Genomic DNA, 24,494 nt, shown 5'->3' with positions numbered 1-24,494 from the left:
CAGAGTGAAGAGGTGGCGTCTTTAGCACAGAGAGAGTGGGACAAAGAAAGAGCAACAACCAGGGTTAACATGGGTTTGGCTGTTTGACATGGAGAGGGTTAAAGGCAGCCAGAGGACTCAGACTGGATCCAGATTTGGCCTTCTTCCTTCTGGATGTGTTAGCATCTAAAGCTAACCTGTTTGTTTTGGTAGAATTAGCCACCTAACATGGTCAGGATTTTACCTTTGAATTAATAGGATTTTATTTTGAAATTAGGTAGCACAGCTTTAAAGCGATACTGGAAATACTGAGCTAATTTCCATATGGTAGTTTAAACAGGCATCACTGGGAGAACACCTCTTGCTTGTGAAGTGCACAGCAGCTTCGACACATACTCGTCTTGTCCTGCAGTCGCTGTGTATAATGACTGTGACGCTCTGACAGCCACTTAAGACTGACGTGTGGTTCACTATGAATATGGATGGAGCCGCCGTGTAATGTGAAGGTGCTGATGGACAGGTGCTGGGAGAAAGAGAGGAGGAGGTGTTAATGCACTGTGTGTATGTGGTGAGTGTGCATGCCCATACACCGATGTGTGTGTGTGACTGAGTGGTGGGAGGTGCTGAGATAATAGTGTGGCACCAGCCTGCAGTATTAATCCCTCTCTATCTCTGGCTCCTGTCACCACCTCTGAACTGGGAGCAGATGAGGGTTGCCAGAGACGGTCGTCCCAGTGAGGGCCAATTTAATTACTGCGACACCAACAGAAGGACAGAGGGAGAGGGAGGTAGCAGCTGTCAGTGGAAGAACTGCTGAGTGTCTTTTAGGGAAATTTCAAACTTGTGTTGTTTGGTCCAGTTTAATTGAACTATGGTTCATTTTCTACCATTAATCTGAGCAGATGTGAACACAGCTGGAGGCTGAAGTCAGTGGTGAGGTTTCTTAAATGTCAGTGTCACTGACAGCCGCCAGATGTTGGCTCTAAAAAAAAAATCCTAATTCAAAAGGCTTCAAACATTTCTCTGCAAATACTTGGTTCCAGAAGATATTATGGTCTTGACTGATTGATTCAGGCCTCTAAAACCGGTACTGGTGGTACTGATGTTGTCAGTTGTTGCTCCATGAATAAGATTTTTGAGCTTATAGCAGCTTTGATGATTGACAGCTGTGACTGACAGGCGGCTCCTCTCTCCAGCTTTTAGACTTGACTGAGTTGGACTTTCACAGCTTCTGTTTCTATAATAAACCTCAGTTTTGCAGACAGACAGTTCTGCTGTGGCTGTGGTTAAGGACTGACACTAATAAGACCCTCAGAGATGCTGTCATAGTGAGTTTATCCTTAACTTCATTACGATACCGGGTCTGTTAGCACAGTTTAGCCAAGTCAGCTAGTGGTAGCGTTGAGTCAGTGTACTATATTGTACATCTGTATACTTGCATGAAGTATGTTGAAGGCCTGTGCTGCTCACAGTTATTAAAAAGGGGTGTTACATGACTGATAAAAAAAAGTATAAAAATCTTTCAGTAGTACAGACACAGGCCACCTCAAATGCCTGATTGAAGGGTGCTGCACTGCTACATTCTGCAGCTATGCATCATACTGATGGTCAGCAGCATCCGGTGCTGCCTATTCCTGTTCCTCTGTCCAGTACTATGGCATAAAAACCTACTCTATTGCCAGTCAACATGCAGCCCTGGAGAAGAGCCAAATGCATGCTGAAAGCTTCCACGTTACAGATGAAATGAAAATCTAATGAGAGGTTGGCCAATTAGGCCTCAACTAGAGAGACGCAGCTGATGAGTGACACTGGTGTATCTCTAGTGCAGCAACAGGCAAGATTTGATTCATAATCAGCTGATGACGGCTGAACTGTAAGGGCACTCAGCGAGCCCGGTTTTGCTGATTAGTAGAGAAAAAGATGCCGATGTGCAGTATGCAGGAGAGAAGTGGAAGTGACAGTTTTCTAGACATCAAAGTGACGTACAGGCAATGTTTCAACATCAATAGCTGCACTTTAGAATGTGGCAGGACCTGCCAAATGGAACCGAGCAACGCTGAAGTGCTACTGAAGCTGAAGTGTCTAAAATAATGTAGCTTTTTTTCCCCACATATTTTACCAGCAATCCAACACACACACACACACACACACATACACATACACACACACACACACACACACACCCCTCTGCCTTGCTCCACATTATGCGCAGTATTACTGTGGAAGTAGCAGTTCATGAAGTAACAACATAGCTAGCATTATTTCATTTGATTAAAGAGCTGGTATTATGGCCCGTTTTGACCCATCGGTATTTTAAACATGAGCCTTTCTCTACATCCATCAGCTCAGGTTCCCCCTCTGTCCTTGGCACCACTCTCACAGTCAGTCACATAACGATCATACAACTACCTTCAGTTACCACACAACTAGCTTACAAACCTCCTGTTTGTTTGTTAACACCTGCACATCTCTTTAACCTCATGCAGTATTTGTCTCAATTGCATTAACTTCTTATTTAAGAAAAACAGTTCTTTATCTGGTTTTGTATCTACCGGCCTGAATTTGTGTCCTCATGAAGACCTGGATGGTGAAGAAACACCGGTGGCCAGTTTGCTGTTTGCACCGTCCTAGTTTTAAATCCCACTGACATGAAGACCTGGACTCAGACCTTTTCTTACCTAAACACAGGAGCAGACTGATTCCTGGAATCTGATAATGCCACACAATTTGCTGCTTCAAGGAAAAATCTGACTTAAAAGCCTTTGCCCTGACAGCTCCTTGAAGAATTTTAACTTCTCTTTGACCCGTTTTTGCAGCTCGGTGATGTGATGCCTCTTTCAGATAAAGTGAAGGTTGAGCTGGCAACACAATCCACTGCACTAAACTGGATTCCTAATACGATCTTGTCAGGATATCAGACGTGCCGACTGAATTTCAAACACTAACCTACAATAAATCATATTCAGGAAAGGTCGGGGTATTTTCTGTCTTTGATACAGGGATTGAAGTGAAACTGTCTGACAGCAAGTTGCCATTTTTTAACCTGACAGGCCGTTTTCATTCTCCATGTACCAGAGCGCTGTGATTTCTAAGAAAACCTCTGCCTCGCTGCTCATTCCTTTCAGCTCCACTGACTCGCTTTTACACCTTTTACACAGAGCCTGTCAGAAAGCACAGTGTTTGAAGTTAACTGTAGTTTACAGCTGTCAGCACACAAACACACAAAACACACCACAGCCTTTTGTCTGTCACTAGATACAACTGAGTGACAAATTCCTCTTTATCCACTCCTCTGCTGTAAAGAGACAAACACCTGCTTAGTTTTCTCCTCACATGACGTGGGTTCAACCAATACAGGCCTCTAAAGGCTGACAGCCCATATTTTGTACTCTTTCATATTTTGACATTAATATTACACAACTAATAGCTTTTTAAATCTCATCATGGTGGCAGCATCTTAAGAAGCATTAACGGACACAAACTGAGATACAGACAGACACAGAGTCTAAATAAACCAAGTTATTGTTCATAATTCCAGGGCCAGACCAGGGTAATCCTTCATTCTATACACATTCACTAAAGACCATGTACACTGTAGCCGTTTTATTGAAATATTTATACTGGAAACATATGGAAGCATGTCCCCGCCAAAATGTTTGAGGGCGCACGTGCTACTTTTGATCCGAGAGCGTGATCCATCACCCCGGTCCTTCACTTGCTACAGTGGTTGCCAGTGCAGTTCAGAGTTGATTTCAAGGTATTATTATTTGCATCTAAGTCTACTAATGGCCTTGCTCCACCGCACCTGTCTGACCTGTTGTCCATTCGTACTCCGCTTAGGGCTCCACGCTCCTCAGAGCACCTGTCCTTGGTTGTCCCGCGGACAAAAATGGGGTGATCGTTCGTTTGCCGTTTACGGCCCCAGGCTCTGGAACTCCTTACCGCCGGAGTTACGGTCCATAACTGAGCTGTCGTCTTTTAAGTCTAAACTAAAAACTCATCTCTTTAGACTGGTTTTCTGTGTCTAATGGGCTCCAGTGGCATCATGTCAATGGCTTTTAGTCTGTTGTCTTACATTTATGCTTTGATATGGAAGTCTCCCATTAGCGTTTGATATTATATTGTGTGTTTTTATCTTTGCTCTTGGTTTTATTGTTTATGTAGCTGGTTCTATATTTTTAATATATGTTTTTCTGTGAAGCACTTTGGGCTCCCCGGCAGTTGTAAAGTGCTATACAAATAAAGTATTATTATTATTATTATTATTATTATCATCCTTGCCACGCATGCGTTTGTTCCCAAGTTACACTGGGCTGATGTCATTAAAATAAAACGAGGTCTTCCAGGCCCTGGGAAAGCTTTACAAATGTAAAACCTCCATGGATTAAAGACTCATAATAGAAAGAGTGATAACTCTTATAGTTGGCACCTGTCAACAGTTTAACAGACGTCTCTTTTATCAGTGTAGTCTAATGAGAAAATGCTTTTTAGGCCTCATGAGGATTTTCGTTGCAGTACCTCGAGTGGCTGCTGGGGAAATTTGAGGGGATCTGAGTGGCGAGCCATATCCCGCTCTAATAACACATTCATGGTTAGCCACAGCCAGCTCACCATCCTGAGTCACGACAGGCTGTGAAGAGCGGCGTGTTTAAAAACGTGAGCGTATCTGTAACTTTGCAGCACGTATAGTCACTTTTTGAATGTAGCAATGTGTGTTTAGGCATTAGTTTTTTTAGATTTCTAAGGTGAGAGGAAGAGAACTGGGCCCAAGTGAAATACAGTTCCTCCAAAGCAAGCTGAGGGTGAAAGTCACCTTTCATCCTCTTGATGAAGTCTCTGTCATCTGATCCCACATCCTCCCGAAGCCTCTTTTGACAGCCTGCAGGGTGGAAACAGAGCGATCACCTACAGCATGACACATCCCACACAGAGAGAAGACGCACGTCCTCTAAACATACTCTTATTACTATTATTACAATACAGAGGAGTATAGACGCTGCTTTACAGAGAGGAAGTGAAACAAGAAGAGGAGAAAATACAGTAGTGGGGAGATTAAAATAGGAATCCAAACGTGAAGATAAACACAGACGCACCTTCTACCAGCCTTGGTGAGGGTTTGCTGGCAGGGAGAGGATCCATATTCAGGACCTTGTAGAGCTGTCCAAAGGCTAGGAGGCGTAACGCATGCTGAAAGACACACACACACCCCAGAGCACATCATTGGCCTGGTGAAGCATCAGAAGGACCCCTCTGCTCTGACAGGACAGCAGGGAAATTAACAAACGGCAACAAAACAATTTATTCTCTGATCAATACGCTTTAATTATCAGGGAAACGTGTGTGAGCAGCCCCATGTTTGTGTAAACCAACTAATCCTACTGGGAGAAACGTCATCCACTATAGAGGGGAGGAAACAACAGTCAGACTGCACAAATGAGGGAGGAAAAGGAAAAGAAGAAAATATTCCCAGACTTCCATTTCAGGCATCCTTCATCCAGCCCCAGAGAGCAGAACAAAGGCAGAGGCACAGAGAGAGTGCGAGCGGAAAAGATGAATCCTTCATATTTCACAGCTGAATCCACATTTTCCGCCCGGGGTCATACTTTGTTGTGCTGTAAAGCGGTAGCAGTGGCAGCATTAGCAACAGCACTGGTGCTAGTAGTAGTGTTGGCGTGGGTGCAAACGGCGGAGGCGTGTTCCCACACTCATTATGTGGCTAATTAGGCTGTCAGTCCATCAAGTCTCCGCAGCAGCCAGGGGCTGCTTATCTGAGGTCAGAGGCCGGGCTTCTGCAGTCGCTCTGCTATTTATAGTGCTGATGGGGCTTCGCCGTGGCAGCCGAGGACTCAATTTAAATAACCCTCCTTCAGCCAGTGCAACAGGAGGGAGCGTTACTCGTGTGATTTCCTGGAAGAAATGCTGACTTTGGTGCAGTGGGCAGGGTGGAAAGACTCCCCAGTGGCATGTTTCAAGGCCTCACAAGTCGCACAGCTCCAAGCCAGATAATGATTATGCTCTGATCAGTAAGCGTGTGGTTTTATTGCAGGAAACAGGAAGTTTATAATGCTCTGAGGCAAATGTCTGTACTGTAATGGAAGACTTATTATCATGCAAGCTAAGTAAAAAGTACATCTAAAATGTGGTTGATTCGTCTTCAGGGAGGAACTCTGCTTCTAAACTACACTTATTTCAGACTATGATTATCTTTAAATCTCAAATCACACAAGAAATCTCAAAGAACTTCCACACAGGCTGAATGTGTGCTTTGTTTTTGCTGTTCAGTAAAACAGTTATGTTTTTGTTCTCCCCAGACTTGATGAATTTCATGTCACGTTGACAGACTTCATTAGCTTTTTGAAGCCTGGGCTGCTGTGGCCCAGAGGTGAGAGACGGGGACCTGTTGATGAAGGTGTTTCAGGTTCAGAGCCCTGGAGCAGACAGGATCATGTGGGTGGGAACTGCTCCTATCATACGTGCCTTTGAACAAGACATTAAACCTTCAACTCCTCCAGTGGGAGACAAGTGCAAGAATACAGTCCTACGAAAAGAGAATTTGTGCCACGACATTCTCATTCAACATGACAGTGAATTAAATATCTTTGGTCAAACAAAACAAAACAACAAAATAATTGTTATATTAACTGAAAACGGAAAGAATCATTCGCTGTAGCCTTACTGTGATGGAGAACAACTGTATACTGTCAGAAAGAAATGCTGAATCTGGCTCAAGATTTTACCTAGAAACACTCTTTGCTGCTCTGCAGGTGGACTGACCTGTGCGCTGAGTGTGATGGCATCGGCCTGCTGGGCGCTGAGGTCACACAGGACGTCTGTAGGCTCCCTCTCACAAGGGTCATGAATTCCTGGGCCTCCTGTGAAGAAAAACCAGGTCAGTGTTTCCACATCGGGTTCAGACTCACACAGCAACGTACATGCTGAGCCCTGCTTTATTTCACTTGACAGAAAAACAGCCTTGAAAGTAATTTACTGACTCTTCCTGTGGACACTGAACACAGCAGTGACTCATCAGTGATTCAGGGCATTCAGAGTAAAAACCCAGTCACATCACCACTCTGCTCTGATCAACCGTGGGAGCCAAAGGTTTCCCACATCACGGATTAGGAAAAGAGAGGAGGGGAAAAAAAATCTGGGAAAATCAAGTTATTTGAGCTGAATAGGAACATTTTTCAGAAGGGCTGCTGTCAATAAACCTGCCTGTTCACATAACACAGACAGCAACAATATACTGTGTTCTGTTACTGCACCAACTCTTTCTGAATGAAACTAAAGTACTTCTTAACTAGACCATGTTTACCCATCTCCATGAAAGTGCAACACAGCCTTTTCTGCAACATGCATCCATTGGAACGTGACTAGGAAGCTAATAAAAATACATGGGGAATTATAAATAACCGCACCAAACACACAGGAGCAGCTCAAACCTGTTGGTAAACTCGGCTGCAGAAGAGAAAACCTGCCTATAAGAGCACAGTTTCAAAGGAAAACACAAGTGAGCTGCCTGTCTCGTTATTCCGAGAAATCCATGTGGCAGTCCGATGTTAGATATCATCAATTTAAATAGGTCGCAGTGTAACATCATATGCAGCTGTTTAGATTTTTAGATGCTCAGAAATGTGTTTCTGTCAGTCTTTGCCACTTAAATACTGATGTTAATATGGTTGAAGTCATCACTGAAATTCAGGCCACTTGATTTACTGACAGACCAGGCTGTGCACGTTGAAAACAGAAAGAAAAAGAACAAATAGTCGCACTGAAGAGCCATCTGACAAAATCCTCAGTCAGGTACAGACCTACTAAAAACTAGTTCATCATATTAAATTATATTTTTGAGATAATGACAAATGGAAAATACTGTAGTACTATTTGGTGGTGTATTTATGCCACAGTTCAACATCAACACAGTTGTAGCAGCTGTGACAGTACTTTCCATGTTGTTGGACCAACGCTTCCTCGTGCTCTGCCTGGTGTTTTTGCACGAGGTGCCAGAACAAATCTGATGCGTTTCCACTCTTTGTACGGGTTTCAGACAACTTGTGAAGCTCAAATGTTTGATTGACATCTGAAGCATTTCCAAATGGTGGTGGAAGCTCCTTTTCTCATTTCCTCACATATCTGTGACACGCCACGTTGGCGAAAATCCAAGCATCATTATCGCGAGATGACAGTTCTCATCTGGGATTTTACCGGTACATCATTGACACTATGATATGGTGCAGACTTACTGTGGACACAGCACTATCCTGCATGTATAAATATTAAATAAAGCTCCTCTGTACGCTGATCAGTGGGGGAAACGGCAGCCATAAATGATCTCAGTGAACTCCAGAGTGACACAGAAACCCACAGCATCACACATACCATGAGACAAACGTTTGGCTTGTTCTACACCCACTCGTGTGGTTAACAAAGACCAACTGCTAATTATCATAAGAATTATTCAGCAGTCTGAGCTAACACATGACACTTGGTTACAGTCACACACACACTGCTCAGTGTGTCCACAAACAGTAACAGAAAACACTACAAGACAAGTTCATCTATACACAGCAATGTACAGAACCACTCCAGAGGTTTAAAATGATCACGCTTACATTTTCCATTACCCGCTCATGAACCTTCAGGACGCCCTGTGTGTAACGAGGTTACAGCCAAACACCAGGGTTACACTAAAACACAGCCGTCACCGATTCTGCTAAATGTTTCTACGGATTATAAAAAGCTGTTTCTGTGTATGTTAGCCTCTTAGTTACTAGCTTCCCAACTTTAAAACTGTGTTTTCAGTCCCTAGGCTACTGTTTCTTTTACATTTCTGCTTTTAATTTGCTGCCAGGCATCAGGAGCCGGAGGTCAGGCAGAACCTATAGCAGTTTTTATCCATGTTCAGCAGCTTAGTTCAGTGTGTTAACATGCTACATCTGAGACTGACTCTGCAGGTACACTGTGAGAACCGTTAAGTAATGGACAGGTCTGATCTGATGATGGCGCTAGATGAAGAGTCAGAGGATCATTAAAGTTTTTACAGTTCATCTGGAGGGGAACATGAACGTCTGAATCAATTTTCACGACATCCACCCAAGATTTGTCGTTAAGAGGAAAAGGAGGAGGATCAACGGCAGGACTGGTCGTCTGGGAATCAACGTCTGAACCAACAATCATGTACATTCATCTGATAATGGATCATTTATCTCTGTCTGGACCAAACAATGAACAAGTTTAAGATTTTTGCAGTGACCGACTCCACCTGAGGCACATCTTTCATGACCCCTTGGAAATGTGCCATTGCAGTAAAGATGCAGTTATTAATAGATGCACTGATCAATCAGCCAATCTCACAAACATCAGATCAGCAATTTAAATAGATACAACAGACACACAAGCCACAATTCCATTCAGATTAAATTATATATCTTTGGTGGTCCTTCAAGGGTCCTCGCTGGTTTTACTTTCAGTGTCGAACTTGGTAATGTCATTTTGCTGCTCCCTGAGCAGAGTCTGATCACCGGATCCATTTGTTATGGTGACTCTTACCACTGACGCCTCACACAGATTAAGTTCTGTCACAAGGAATTTCATCGCCTGCAGGATTAAAACAGTTTAAAAGTAAAGGGCCTACATGTGAACCCTGTTAGTGTGCCACATCAGCACTACACTGAGTGCAAACGTCCTTTTCTCACAAGGACAGACTTCAAACATTGTGTCAGTGAATAATAGTCGTATCTCCATTTGCTTGTGTTGCAGTGGAGTGACTTCCTCTGCATCATCTCCTGGGAGATCGTGAGACTGAATCCATTCACAGTGTTCTGGCTTGGCCCAGACTCTCCTACGAGGTGGACGTCCACAGAGAGGCTCCCATTTAATTTTAGCCTCTTGTAAACAGTCTCATTCATGCGGTCACCACACTGCACACATGACTATAGAAGATGTTAGATCACAGACCAACTGTTAAACTGAGAGCTTCATCTTCTCCACCATGACTGTAAAACACCACCATGATCCACAGATTGCTGGCTGCTCACTTACTGTATGAAAACACACTGAGATACAACCAGGCAGGAGAATCACAAGCACCATGATCTCAGACACGGAGGTCTTTTATATTTGGCTGCAAACCTCTCCAGTGAGCGCTGGAGGTCACGGTCAAGCGAGGTGAGAACTACTTCATCAACAGAAAGAGTTTGCTATGCCGACAGATTCTGTCCTTGAGCATCACAGTCAGATTCGGAGGCAAAGAGTCCAGCCCAGCTTCACACAGAGTACAGACCAAGATCCAAATCTGACTGCACCACATCTGGCACCACATCTGGACAGCTTGTAGCAGCAGACACCCTTCGTTCATGCAGACCAGTTCCACTGTCAGGACAGAGCCCACATCAGTTCTACAGCTACAGGAGTTTCCTTTGTGGCACCCAGCTCCTGCAAAGCTGTGCCTCCCCTTCTCGATCCATCTGGCAGTTCACCAGTACTCCTCTGAGGTCAGCCAGTCAACAACCTGACTAGCGTTTCTACAGCCTCTGTCTTGTAGGCACATTACTGAAGGGCAGTCTACAACTTGAGGTGAACAAAATGTTTATGCTTAACTTGAAAAACCTTTACCTGGAGAAAACAAATCTTTATTTTGCTTTGGTGATTTTGGCACACATTTGTTTCTATCGGTGTCCTTCCACAGGTTCTGTATGTCGCCTCTCAAGTTCACTTGACAGTTCACCTTCTACTGAACACAAATTTAACAACCTCATGGTTGGTAAAGTGTTAAACTGGATAATCTGTAGCCTGGAGCATATAGCAGAGAGGGGCAAATGCAAGCACAGCCTGGAGGCTGCTGTGAAGCGCTGGCCACTGACCTGGCAGGAGAATCCCAGAGGCGATGCACTCTGTGACTCGACGCAGGGCCTCACCTGGACCCAGAGGCCGGGTACAGGTGGCTATGGCCTTTTCACAGATCAGCTCCAGAGGCTGCAGACACAGGGAGGACACAGAACAGCTTAAACTGAGGCAGTTACAGTCGTGATTCTGGGTTTAAAGCCCAGGACATAAGCCTTTAACATTTCTGTTTTCCATTCTGTCTGCGAGTACACCATCTCACATCTTCTATGTACAAAGAGCCATTCTGACTCTGGCCGCCACCTACCCATCCTTTCAGAGGCTGCCACGCCGGCACTCTGTTGCACATGTCTCTTAGGATCCTCAGGACGATGACGCAGGACTTGAGATTTGTGACTCTGGCCTGAGGGGACAGATAGACAAAACTTACCGACAGCATGAGGAGCATTTCAACAAGACAACATTCAAGGCTGAGCAGCACAAATTCCAAAATATGAACCCCAGGCACATTCACAGCTCGAAGATAAGAGATCTCCAGCGCTTCAAGAGGCATTTCCATGTCCCATGAAATTTCAGTATGCTTCTAATACCATTGTGATACTTAATTTGATAATGTTCAGTTCTTTGACACAAAGTTTGGGCTCTGAGGGGCATAACCATACCACTGTCTGCAGCCAGCTAATCTACAAGTCCCTGTGTGAGCTGGTATTATAAACATAACTTACAGACCACACTGGTTGTGTGTTTACCAATGTTGTCATGGGAGTTTTTATATTTTAAAATGTTACAACAGAAATGTTTGGCAGTTTTTACAGTAGTAGTTGCCTCCTCATTATCTGGCATTTCATTTTTGCTGCACGACAGAAACAAAACATTTTATTAGTCCTTCATGCACCGAAACTAGTGATTTTTAATGTCATGACAGTGACACTAAAGGAAGAACCTAAAGAACTGAGCGGTCTCCTCCAGGATCCAGTGCACGAGGGGTCACCGACTGGTCTGATGAGGATGACCATGATGTGAACCAGATGCTGTGGCCTTCCCAGTCACCAGGTCTCAGCCCTGTTGAACAGCTATGGGAGATGTTGGAGCGACGTGGTAGACACCGTCACCAAAACCCCACATGAGGGAACATCTGCTGGAAGAACAGTGTTCATCCCTCCAGGAGAGCTCAGAGACCTGGAGAGTCATTGCCAAGGTGGAGCTGTTCTGGTGCATGTGGTGGCCCAGCGCCTCACTGGGACTCTGTGTACTGGGTCGTCCTTTCACTTGTCACCTGCTTGTATCATACGGTTGACCTTGTGTGACCTCTGCATTTAAGGAGAATAATGTGAGCGGAATAAAACCCTGTTAAAATCTTTCCACCCTCCTCTCGAGGTTGTACCAAAGCTAAAAGGAAGAGTCTGAAGAACTGTACGACCTAAAGAATAATGACATTAACATAAAAAACTAATTATACTGGAGATCAGTGACATTTCAATTTGCACAGGATGACTATTCACAAAACAAAGTTGGTAATTTAATTCAGGTTTCAAACTTGCAGACGAACATCACTAATTGTGTCAGCAATTACAAATCAGTGGAGGTCCCAGGGTCGCATTAGCCCTGTCTGAAGAAAATGAAATCCTCCTTGTGCTGCTTCGCCTGCAGGCCACAGTGCAGCACTTCACTATGATGCTACTGCTCATTTCGCTCTCGTTCCCTGAGGGAAGCTGCTCCCCGCTTCACCTGACCTTGACTCTCGTCTCCCTCCTCAGATCACTCAGGACGGCTGAAACCTGACTCTGAGAAGAATCTTGTCATAACCTCAGACCCTCCAGTTACATCCCACCGTCATATTCTTCCTGTACAGGCACCTGCTGTCTATTCATTATATCTAGAGGTGTTATGTTATGTTATCTCAATTCATGACACCTCTTCAGATATGTGTGTTACACTCGCTATTGCAAAGGAATGTGGTTTTCATGTCTCCACACATAATGTAATGCTGACAATGTGTGTTACTCCACTGTTGGACTCACTAGGCAAGTTTCCATCCTAATGTTCCACAAATCATTATAGAATTTCAGAAAAATCAGCAACAGAAAATGTTAATTAATGTGCATTTCCATCCACTTCTGTCATGTCAATAGTAGGAAATGAACACACAAGATAAACAGTCAGGTGCCGTCAAAGCACAGAAGGACCATTTATTCGTTCAGTCTATTTTGACAAATTCAGCTGCCAAGTTTCCCCCCTCGCCCTCTGCCATTCCAAATATGCACATATTGTTCCTTCTGGGTCGTGACTTTCAGTCCAGTAATTCTTGCTGCAGTGCTCTTTGATGTTCCATGTAGGTGCGGAGGGTTTCGGTGGCCTCCGTTGCCCACTCCCATCTCTGCTTATTCAATTCTGCCAGTCAAGCTCTGTATTTCCGTAGTCAGGTTGTCATTTTGCCACCTATTTCTTGTCCCAAGTGGTTAAGGTCCTGTTTTAGACTCGTCGTCTCCCTTAAGACAGGACTTTAGGTCTTTTATCACCTCAGTGTCTGAATCCATACCATGGACCACATAAATGTTAATCATGCTTCAGATCTAAGCTTGTAATATTTTAGTAAGAAAAGGAGATATAATATTTTGCAAAGATTAGGGATGCAGATCTTGTTACTTTACAGATATGTTCATTTTAGTCAGAGACACTTGTGTCAAGGAACTGATCATTTATAATGAAAGGTTACAGAGCGCGATTTGGTCGAACAGGTTCTGCTGCCGGCCAGAATGTAAACACACAGAGCACTAGTGTCCTCAGTCCCGCTGTGCTCACCTGGAACCACTTGGCATGTCGGAGTGAGGCCAGAGCAGCCCGGCACTTCTGCCTGTCCAGGACATCCTCCTCCTCCTCAGTGTCGTTCCGGCCGCCGTCCTCTGGAGAGAGGACAGGATGAGACGTGCTGACCGCCCACCCTCGCACACAGACACACAGGCAGCAGGGTTGGACAGCAAATTATTAGGCAAACCCACTGATCTGACTGAATGAGCTAGGAGGGGGAAATTTGAGAGATTCCATGATTTTCTGGGAGTGGGGGCTTTCTCGTGCACAAGGCGGGATCGTTCATAACACTGACAGGAGGAACCAGAGTAGACGTGAGCGCATGCGTCTTGCTGCCCAGCCGGAGTCTCACTCCAGATGCAGATCAGTGGCTGAAGGCTTCGCCCCCTGCCATATTAGTGTGTTATCAATTACAACGCAGGACGAAAATGAGAGCATGGCAGCGACTCGGGGCCAAAAGCCAGATTAAGTTTAAAATAACACTTTAGAACAAGCACACATTAGATGGATTCAGGAATACTGGCTCAGGAAAGCCTGAGACCGGGAGGAGGCAAGGAGCAGTGCAGACATCTTGGCCTCCTTCTGCTTGAAGAAAAAGACACCTTGCTTACAGTTTTCTGGGGTGCCATGCTAGTATTTTCACTCTTGCGGGGTCAGTCAGATGTTTATGTTTGACTGAAACAGTCTCTCCACACCGGGTTCCTGTGGGAGCACTCCTGCCATGACTGGAGGCAGAGCCATGGGAGAACGACAGCAGAAGAAGAGCGACAGCAGATGACAACATAAACATCTGAGAGTGAGAACACCACCCTGGAAAGAAAGTGACGGCTGATTGTTCTCAGGAGCAGCTAAGGGGTGCCAACTGTGGGACAGTCGAGCAGACGAACAACGGGGGGGGCAGACTGCAGACCACACTGCAGAGCTCAGCACCGAGGGCTCATAGGTCATCACAGACCTCGTCCAGGAAATCTAAAATAGTCGCTTCTCTGCAACTTGAAACGTTATCTTTGTTCTTCAGCCTGCCAAGTTGCAAACATTAGTACTTGATAAATGGCCCATCACAGTGGAATCACTGCCATTATGGTTCAAGGAGCTCTTCCAATGAGCAGCAGCCAGCAGAGATTAAATCATGGCCAACAGCAACGCTGACACCGACATAAAAAAAGCTTCTGCTCAGAGAGAGGAGCTAACAGTGTTGTCTCCAATTCCAAATATCTGCAGTGTTCAAATTCCAATTTATTCCTGTGATACATCAGCAGTAATGTGAGCTGAGGAGCAGCGTGTGGCGCAGCAGTCTGTCGCTGTAGAGACCGTAGTGAAAGCTGAACAGGATGAAGAGGTGGAAGACAAACGGAGGAGCCACAGAGAGACACGGGCTTTGTCCTGTCTCTCTCCTCCCCCAAGACCAATGACTGAGGACCTTCATGTTCTGCCCCTGGGAACTGTGGGTAACATAAGGTACCAATCAGACAGGAAATCTGCAGCTGATGCCATGATTTGTCAGAGTTGGAAGAGTCAACTTTTAGGTGCACTCTATGTTTTGTGCCCAGAAACAAATGAAATTGGGAACTGGTGTGAGACTTCTCCCTCTTACAAAATATGTTTGGTCAGAAACTAAAGTCAGTGAAAAGCACAGGAATGGTTCTGACAGTGGCATTAATGCTGCTATGGTTAGTGGAGTGACGCTATAAGATGCCCTCACGAAAACATCGGGTGAAACATTTGTCTTGTGCCGTCATACTTCAAATTCTGGACTGGACTCTGCTCTTCAATATGATGAACATTAACACTTAATACTTTAATTGGAAAAAAGGAAATTTTTGGACAAAGTTTAAGGCAGCTGCTTTCTATTTTTGACTATTCCTGTCAATTATTTTTCAATTAATCACCTGAATAGTTCATAGTTTTGGAAAATAGTGGAAAATGTCCACTAAATTTCCCAGAGGCCAAGACAGCTTCTTCATATTTGTCATCTAAACTTCAAGATATGAAATTGACAGTGATTCAGCACATTTTCCATTAGAAATGCCTGATGTTTTCCAATTGATTTTTCTGTCAATCAACTGATTAATAACTTGTTTCAACAGGCAACAAGGCCGGGTCAAGCTGCTGCTCTTTGCTTGGGTGGCAGTAGGATTTACAGGCAGCTCGAAGGTAAATGAGATCAGGGTTAGAGAACGGTGTCAACTTTCAGATTTATGACAGCACAGCCCGAAGCCCGCTGCAGGACCCAGTGACAAGTAAAAAGATCATCTGACATGAACACCGGGGCTTCGGCAGGATGTTCACACCACGTCTGGCACCCGCCACCACCTGCAGTCTGCCCTCCATGTAAATAATGTGACTAATCTTTCACTTATTAAACTAACTGTTGAATTGTTCCACTCCCTAAATTGCTTCTATTTACTGCCTGCCTGTCACAGTCTCTCAGGATTAATCTGACATTTAGTTTACATTTTCTAATTAACTTTCAATTAGTGTTTTTAATTGAAACATGTGCATGCAGAGTGCCACCTACAAATTAAATCAGCGCCAAGCTACAGCAGCAAAAAGACTCAATTAGTCCAGGGTCATATTCAAGACTGATGGTGGAGCTAAAGTGTATGATTAAAGAAAAACACAGATTTTATCGTATAAGGAAAATACTTTTTAAAGCCTAGAATTTGTAAGTGCTCGCTGACTTTACAGACCTGGATCTCAGCACCATCGATTCCCATATTTCCCCCCGACATGCAGACAGGTTGTAGAGGCAGTTTCCTGGAGGCAGGACATGAAGGAACCATCACTCACAGGTCAACACCACATACAGATAAGGACAACACCCACCAAGTTCGCCTCAACATCGCTTTGATTAGTGGCCAGGACATCAGATTAATTCAACTAACGCCATCTTTACAACATGAAATTATGGGATGTCATTGTGAGCCAATAAAAACTGATCAACAGAGGGTCGGCCCCTGTAATTAAAGCAACGAAGAGCACATCTGGACAGAGGCTGCTGGGTACTGCAGTTATTTTGTCCTTTTAGTCTGTGAGACATGGACCAGAATTTTACGGTGACCCAGAGAGAAATCCAGTCAACAGAGGAAGGGGGAAGGATGGGGAGAGGAGCATTCTGAGGCAAAGAGTGAGTGGGTTGGTTTGATTTAGTTATCAGAGAAGCCCCTTGTACCCAGGGTTTCCTGCTGCTGGGTGGGGGTGGGGCGCCTCGTCAGCAGCGGGGCCGCAGAGGAGTGTCAGTCCACACAGCTAGCTGACCTGCGGAGCTACGGCAACAAAACCAACAGTCAGTGAGCAGAGGCCAGTTACAGGAGGAACACAGCTAAGACTCCTAACAAGGTTACTCACCAGACAAATGCTCCTCAACCTGCTACTGATTAATGACTTTCACTGAGGCTAAATCCCTTCCCATCTCTTAAACTAACAAAAACTCCACGCAAATGAGGCAGGAGCTCGTTTCAGTGGTGACATCCATTAAAAACCCACAGCTACATCCTGAAAAGGAAAACTCTTATGTACTTGAAGTGTACAATACTTTACTACAGCTGGAGAAGATGCAGGTTAGTTAAAGGGAAGTAAAAGAATTATAACTGAAGATCTGGTGTGTTGTGTTTTGTATGATTATACAGCGTCAGCCACATTAGAATGACAAGTGTAACCTACTATTTACAGTACTACAGTACAACAGTACAGTAAACTATTTACAGTACTACAGTACAGTAAACTACTTACTCTGCACACCTTTTTCTCCAACAGCCACCTGCGGTCAGTGCTACAGATCCAGATTCACATCTATCAGATTAACAAGATCTTTGTCCCAGCACACTGTCAGCCCCTTGTAGTCAGACCCCCGTTAAGTATCAGTGACTTTAAAGGGCAACTCCACCAATTTTAAACATCAAAGTCAGTTTTCAGTGTCTCCAGAGGAGCAGTGTGTGTCCTCGAGTGATGTCAGTTGAGTCAACACCTGTCGAGTCTGAAGACTAAAATTTGAATTAAAAAAAAAGTTGAGTTGCATTGTGGGTATGGAAGGGGAAATGTGTGGAATGAAAATACGATATCTCTGGTTCTGCTGATTTTTATACATTTTTCCATGCAAGTCCAACAGTGTTATAGGAGTGTGGCATTAACAGAGATCACACTGCCAGCCATCTTAGATGGCCGTCCCGTTGGTATTGAGTATATTTAACTGTTCCAGCGGGTTGTAGTCGACCATTTTGTCCATGGAAAAAATTCTATGAAATCAGTGGGCGTGTGTTTTATGATAGGTTTGGACACTGCTGTTGCTTGTTATGGGGTTAGGGTTATGTGACCCTGAGGCCTGAGCTGCTGGGGGCCCTCCCATGATGCTCTGAGCTCCCCTCCTCTCCTTAACTTACAGTTACATTAACTTGGCTGCTATCATCTAAAGTAAGATGTTCAAATAAGTAGCAATAATTATACTTTACATTTTAAGGTAGCGACAGGTGTCAAAAAACCTTGTGACTGTCTCCCTCAAATATTGTCACTGTAAAAAGTACCAAGCTAAATCAGCTAAATCTAAAACAACAGAACCAAGATTAGTCTGCAAGGTTGTACAAGTCATTCACAATAGTAACTGCTGATAAATCCCGCTGTTCCCTACAGATGACCCACTGCCACTCAGTGTTGCAACTCTTCTGTCTTTAGGGCTCTGCTCCTCTCCTGTCTCTCTCTCTCTCTCCATCCATTTATACGCCACCACTACGCGTCACCAACTGTGTCTCCTCTCTGTCTCCCTGTACCTTTCTGTAGCCCTGACTCTGGAGCTCTGTGGTTTCAAGAAGCAGTTACTATTTGTGGTTGTTGTGTCTTGATGCTTTTCTCCTTCTCTCTCCTCTATCCACTCACCCCAACCGGTCGAGGCAGAAGGCCACCCACCCAGATCCGGGCTGTTTTTAATAAACATTACTGTAAACACACCAGAATTAACCAAAAGGTCATTTGTCATTTCTAGTCCCTGGACAGATGTTACATAATCAGACCTAAAAGGGTTTGTCTCGGTCATACTGTAGGTCTAGACCTCACTATGTGCCCTAAGAGGACTGCTGCTGTGATTTGGCGTGCTACATATCTAATTTAACTGACCTGTTAAATTAGTGGAGTATTATTTTAATATGTATTGTTAAAAAAGTGAATGAGTAAAGTGACAATGTGCAGGATTTTGTTTTTCCCCAAATGACGTTTTTTCATCTGACACATCTGCTAATAAGACTCTGACATTACGCGATCAGCCGAGTGACTGACAGGAGAAGACTCACAAACCAGGCCTCTCACAATTATACATTTGTGTCAAAGAGTGTTGTTTTTCTCTGTAACAAATCTTTGGCTGAGTGCAAACACCAGCTGGCAGACAAAGTTAACTACACAACGTGGCCAAGTTACTTTCTGGATCTGACATCGTCATTTCAGCTGGTGACAGTAACATTTACACTTTTCTTTGCTAGTAAAAAGAGAGCAAGAATAGATCAAAGCTTCAACAAGCGACGACCCAGAACAGAAATGGATGCTAGCCCTGAGCAGGAATCAAAAGTAAGGCTGCAATCTGCAGAACCTATTTCAGTAGATTTATTTTTTCAGATGGAGGAAACCTTGTCAGGAAAGTCTGGTTTTGTTTGTGTGCAAACTGGAGCAGTAAATATTCTAGTTTAGGGGATTTCACACACAAAAAGCCCACACTGTCCTTGTTTGTGCTGACAGGATGTTGAACCACGAGGAAAAATGATTTTCTCCTTGTTGCACTTAACAGCTGTGCCTCTGTCCTGTTGAAGCCATTTTTCCACCTTTTGTGATGCTCGACTCAGCGTCTCCCACCCAGAGCAGCACCACAGTGGGACTCGCTGTTCCGTCATGGCAGCGCTTCAGCTCTGACTCGCCTTTCATTCATTTTTAACTTCATTCTCATTTAGGGGAGAAAATGAACACAGAGGAGGCACTGATGCCAAACGTCGCCCTTGACTTTCCGGACCGTCACCTGACAGTGTTTCCCATCAGCGCTGGGTCATTTTTCACAGCTACTGGTCAAAAGACATGACTTGAGATGACCTCACTTGAACAAGCACCTCCTTTTCTTCAGGGACTAGTTCTTTCTCATATATCTGTGTCTGCGCTCCAGTGATGCCTGTGTTTAACATGGCTGTCCAGAAGGAACAGCCTCGCCTCTGCGAAACCTTTCACGTCAGAGATGCAGGCTGATATCAGAGGACACCTGAGACAGACGTCTCCTTTTCCACCAATCCCAACATATCCTTCACCAGCCATCTGCTATTTCCACCACACTGACCCAGATCCATAGCACCTCTTCTCCTTTTTCCTCTGTTTCAGCTTTCAGCCCTCTAAATGTGTCAACTTCCCAGTTTTGCCCTGAATGTCCCATTTCTAGCTCAGGTTTCACAGTACTTTTATATCTTCATAGATTTCCTATAAGCCCCCCCCAGCCCTCTGTAGTCATAGAAAGGTCAAATAAAAACAGGGGAAGCAGCTTCCCAAACAGGAGGCACAGGAAGAAGTGGGGGTGGGGGGTGGAGGAGTCAATACCTTCTTCTGTGGTGCTGCGCTCCTTCCTCATGGCTACGGAGGAGAGGGTGATCTTCAGCGTGAGCTGGGGGTCTCTGGCACTGCACACCCAGATGGCTGCCTCAGGCTGGCACGACCGCACCTCATACTTGTCCTCTGTCATTGTCTGCAAGGCAAGTCTGCACGTTAGTCACGAATCAAACATCACATCACAGCATTGACTCCTGCTCTTTATAAGGGACAGCACACCGCTGCGTTGTGTTGGACGACGTCTCATCAGGAGTAGAATCACCGGTCTACAGTTAAAACACCACTGAGCATCACATCCATCAGGTCTCTAAGCACATATGTTGAATAAATCCCAAATATATTCAGTTTGTTTCCATTAAACCAGGCCTTTATTTAAGAAACAGGCTCATCTTAAACACCTTTCAGACCTGCACTGGAAGGGTTGGATTCACTGACTTTTTTTTAACAGTCCTATTTATGGTAAGCAACATTTTTTCTGCAGTAGCTGCTCAATGCAGCGGTTTTCACCGTTACTGGCGGAGTCCACTGCCCCCACTGACTATAAAAGCATCACAATAAATGTGGAGGTGGAGGATTTGGAAATAATCCCTAAATGAAAGCAATGTTTCTGTGCAGAAGCCAAACTCCTCGCAGCAGAGTGGCGTGATGCGACTCTATTCTACTGATGCAGTTCCCTTGTTTGGACATAAAACAACAGTATCAGCCACATCTGACAGCGCTAAGCAGGCCTGTCAGAGCAGCAAAAGGCACGGACGGCTGTTTGCACACAGCTTTCCTCCACACTTCACCCAGAGTTTCCACCCCTGTTATCACCAGCCAATTCCCAGCACGCCAAGCTGCCCCGTTACTCCTCGAGATTCCTGTTACCTCCAGCGGCAGGTTCTCAAGTGTTTTCTCTGTATCCAGTCTGGGTGAGAAAAGGCCCCATGCATCACCCCCCCCAGCCTGTCAATCTCTCTTCATTTGGCCCAGGAAATGAGAGCTTCAGATGGTTTCCTCCCTCGATGATGAAGCACGCACGGCAGCTAATTAACTGAGACGGGGGCACAGGAAGCACATTTAGGCTCTGTGCATGTCTGTGCTGCTTTGGCAGCTAGCAGACACTGGAACGTTGGAAACCAGGTGGAAACCCATTTGACGAGATCTGCTGGTAGAATTATTTGTATAACTGCGTAGCTCAGAATCTGGGATGTTACAGACCAGGAGCCGACGGCGCCTCAGAGCAGAACAGATAGATCAAGTAGGGCCTCAGTCACAGGCCACTTCGTATCCACTTCACATCACCTCCTCGGTTTCCCACCAACTAAAAATAACATTTTCTCCCAGAGAATTTTTTTAACCCATATAACCTCTTAGTCTTGGTTTGCGCGGTCAGTGATTTCACACTATGATTAGAGGAGCAAATAATGACAGTTTTGTTTTAAAGGGAACTTCATGTTTTATTAGGTTTGTTGTACATGTTTAGATACAAGTTGTGTTTGTATTAATACATAAACATGCACTTATAGGTGGGTCTGGGTGTACGTATCTGCTGATAGAGTCTATTTATGGGAAATATGTAGTCTGGATGTATATGATACTAACTAACTAATAAGGGTCAGTTGAAATATTAATAAAATGATACAGACGAGTAACAGAGTGGAAACACAACCAGCGGGGCCACTGATCAATCAGCTGATTGATCATTTTATCCCCAGAATGTCAGACACTGGGAAAAGTCCCACTGTGACTCTCCAGAGCCAAAGGTGGCGTCTCCACGTGTGTCCAACCAGCAGATCCACAGAGACTCAGCTGATTCTAAGATAAGATAATCACCTTTATTGGCCAAGTATGTTACACACAAGGAATTTGTTTCCGGTACAGAACCGAGGCAGCCATCTGCGGCGCCACCTCAACCGATGGCTCTAACCATCGGGGGCAACGGGGGGTGCGCCCAAGGACACTTTGACACGTGGGCACCGAGATTCGAACCCTCAGCCTTCTGGTTGAGAGGCGACTGCTCTACCCATCGCACCACTGTCGCCTCATATCTGACATGAGAATCAGCTCCTCACATTAAAGAAGGTGGAACCAGAACATGTCGGTGACTGTTGCTTCTAAATAGCTGAGGTTCATTTTCTACCAGTGAACTGACTCATGGCTGCAGCTCTAGGTCACTGAGTGGCTTCATGAGGACGACACAGTGGGTTGGACACAGCGGGTCAGACACACTGAGGGGATCTGGTTTGGAAGGAGGAGGTTTCCTCCTCCGACAGAGGAGACCTGACAAGGCTCTGGAGACTCGGCTCTGCTGGTCAGATTGTCACCCATCTGTATGTTTGTAATGGTTTTGTTGCAGAGAAACCATTAGTCATCAGTGGTATTTTTAACATGGTTTCATTTCAGATGCTGACATTACAGAAGCTCTGGACTGCTTTTTACTCCACCGCTGCTGGTGTTCAGGGGTAACGGCTGCCAACGACGGGGAAAGGAGGACAGATTTAGACCCTGAGAGTCTCACTCAGTGATTTGAGGTGGCCCATTAGTTCACTTTTACTTGGCTGAGTAGATAATTTTGTGGCTCTAGCCCACATGTGACTCAGCTGGCATGATGTGTTTACATACATCATTTCTTCCTCGGGGGTCTGTTCCTCCTGTGAACACTAAAGGTGTGTTGGTGCACTTCTGGCATCTGTGGTAAAGAAAATATTCTAAAAAAAGATTATGAGAGTAAAATAGCTCTTACTGCACTACATGTAGCACGTGCACCTCAGTGGGGAAGCAGATCTCAGTTAACTCTGCTTTTTAATTTCAGTTTAACTCTTATTTTGCAAATTCTGTCGAACGTAAAACTTCAAATAATCCAGAACATGTTTGTGTCCTGTCCTGTTTCCGTGTTTCGATTCAAACCTATCTACTTATTTTATTTACTTCTTAAAGATGTTTACCTTCTAGTATTTCTAATGTAAACATATAACCTATATGCTACATCGAACAGAGAGATAAACGGTGTCTTATGACCAAATATGTCACAATGAATACGACTGTTTATATGAAATACTGCATGTACTGCTCATTACACATGCGCCTTTGCACTGAACACAAGCTCCTGCATCAGATCGATTATTATTATTATTATCCTCATGTCCGGCTCGTCTTCAGGGTGTCGCTGTCTCTCCTACAGTGTCACCAGCAAAGCTCCTGCACTTTCATCACACATAAACGACTGGCTGATGTCCTCTGTGGACAAGCATTTCCACTGAAGCTGGGATTACAAAGTCGCCCCTCTAACCCCCCACCGCACCCTGATGCCGCTTTCTCAGCTGTGCTTTCACGGCTCGCTTGGACACACAGTGCTGGAGGTGTGGCTGAGCGTACCTGGATCTGCAGGGGGAGGTTAGCGCTGATGGTGTAGAGCAGCAGTTTGGTGGGTTTCTCTCTGCACATCAGCACCAGTTCCAGGTCCATGTCCCCTTTGATCAGCAGGCCTTTGGCCACCAGGCCGACACGCGTCACCCCGCACAGCACCGAGGTCCCGTCAGGCCTGAAGGCAGATGGACAACAGCCGGCTTCAGATGCAGAGGTTTTACAGGTGATAACACACAGCCAGAGAACAGCTGCTGAACACTGTCTGCGAAGTGTTAAACTAATTTATCAGTTTATTTTACAGATAGATCACCTCAGCTCTCTTTGTATCTGTCTGGAAACATTAGCTGGAGCAGCATGCATTTTCATCCTCATTTCAAGCTTCTGGTTTTTAATCAACATCGACCAAAACTGCATTTTTGGTCACAATAAAATAAAAAAACTCACTCTGTCTTTTACTTATGCAGATAACATAAACCAATACATAGAAAATGATTTAGTTACTGAAAACCTGCCCCAGAAGTAGTGAGTGACAGTTTACAGGCATCAACAAACTTGTGTTCTCTTGTACAGACTTTGCAACCAACTCTTTCTATAGAACTCAGCATATTTGTGTATTAGTAGACCAAAAAGGCCCACACACTCGATGCTCCAATCGGCCACGCCCACGACGTTTCCACACCAAGTCTCCGGTGTTTACAGCTTGTGTTCTGACCCGACAGGTGCGACACCACACCCACAACAATCAGCACAAAAACAACAGAGCAATAACAATATGACCCCAGTTTCCTCACCCACCCACCACATTACAATACAAAACACAAACACACATCTATACACTGTAAAAACTGACAAATCCTATTAACTGGTTATTATTAGGCCAACAGTCACAGGTATCCATAATGTTCCTTTCAGTCCATACGCAACTTTGGTGACCACTAAATAAACAAAGATCA

General features: G+C 44.7%; 1 protein-coding gene across 5 annotated transcripts in view; it reads right to left on the bottom strand.

Annotated features, from left to right (window-relative positions):
- LOC109957345 (spermatid perinuclear RNA-binding protein-like) overlaps window positions 1-24,494 on the bottom strand; it is a 64,082-nt gene that overhangs the window by 15,922 nt on the left and 23,666 nt on the right. For all 5 annotated transcript variants that reach the window (XR_002274541.1, XR_002274542.1, XR_002274543.1 and 2 more), the window contains exons 4-11: window positions 23,551-23,716; window positions 20,185-20,329; window positions 13,624-13,724; window positions 11,129-11,224; window positions 10,842-10,953; window positions 6,754-6,851; window positions 5,073-5,166; window positions 4,793-4,858 (exon numbers count right to left, since the gene is read on the bottom strand). Coding sequence is in view for 2 of the 5 variants with exons in the window: in XM_020595154.1 (XP_020450810.1) it covers window positions 4,793-4,858; window positions 5,073-5,166; window positions 6,754-6,851; window positions 10,842-10,953; window positions 11,129-11,224; window positions 13,624-13,724; window positions 20,185-20,329; window positions 23,551-23,716 (878 nt within the window). In the remaining 3 variants the exon portion in view is untranslated. The remainder of the gene's footprint in view (window positions 1-4,792; window positions 4,859-5,072; window positions 5,167-6,753; window positions 6,852-10,841; window positions 10,954-11,128; window positions 11,225-13,623; window positions 13,725-20,184; window positions 20,330-23,550; window positions 23,717-24,494) is intronic.

The sequence above is a fragment of the Monopterus albus genome, unplaced genomic scaffold (assembly GCF_001952655.1).
Source record: "Monopterus albus unplaced genomic scaffold, M_albus_1.0 scaffold26.1, whole genome shotgun sequence".
Classification (NCBI taxonomy): domain Eukaryota; kingdom Metazoa; phylum Chordata; class Actinopteri; order Synbranchiformes; family Synbranchidae; genus Monopterus; species Monopterus albus.
Note: the sequence above shows the minus strand (reverse complement) of the source record. Positions and strands in the feature narration are given on the sequence as shown.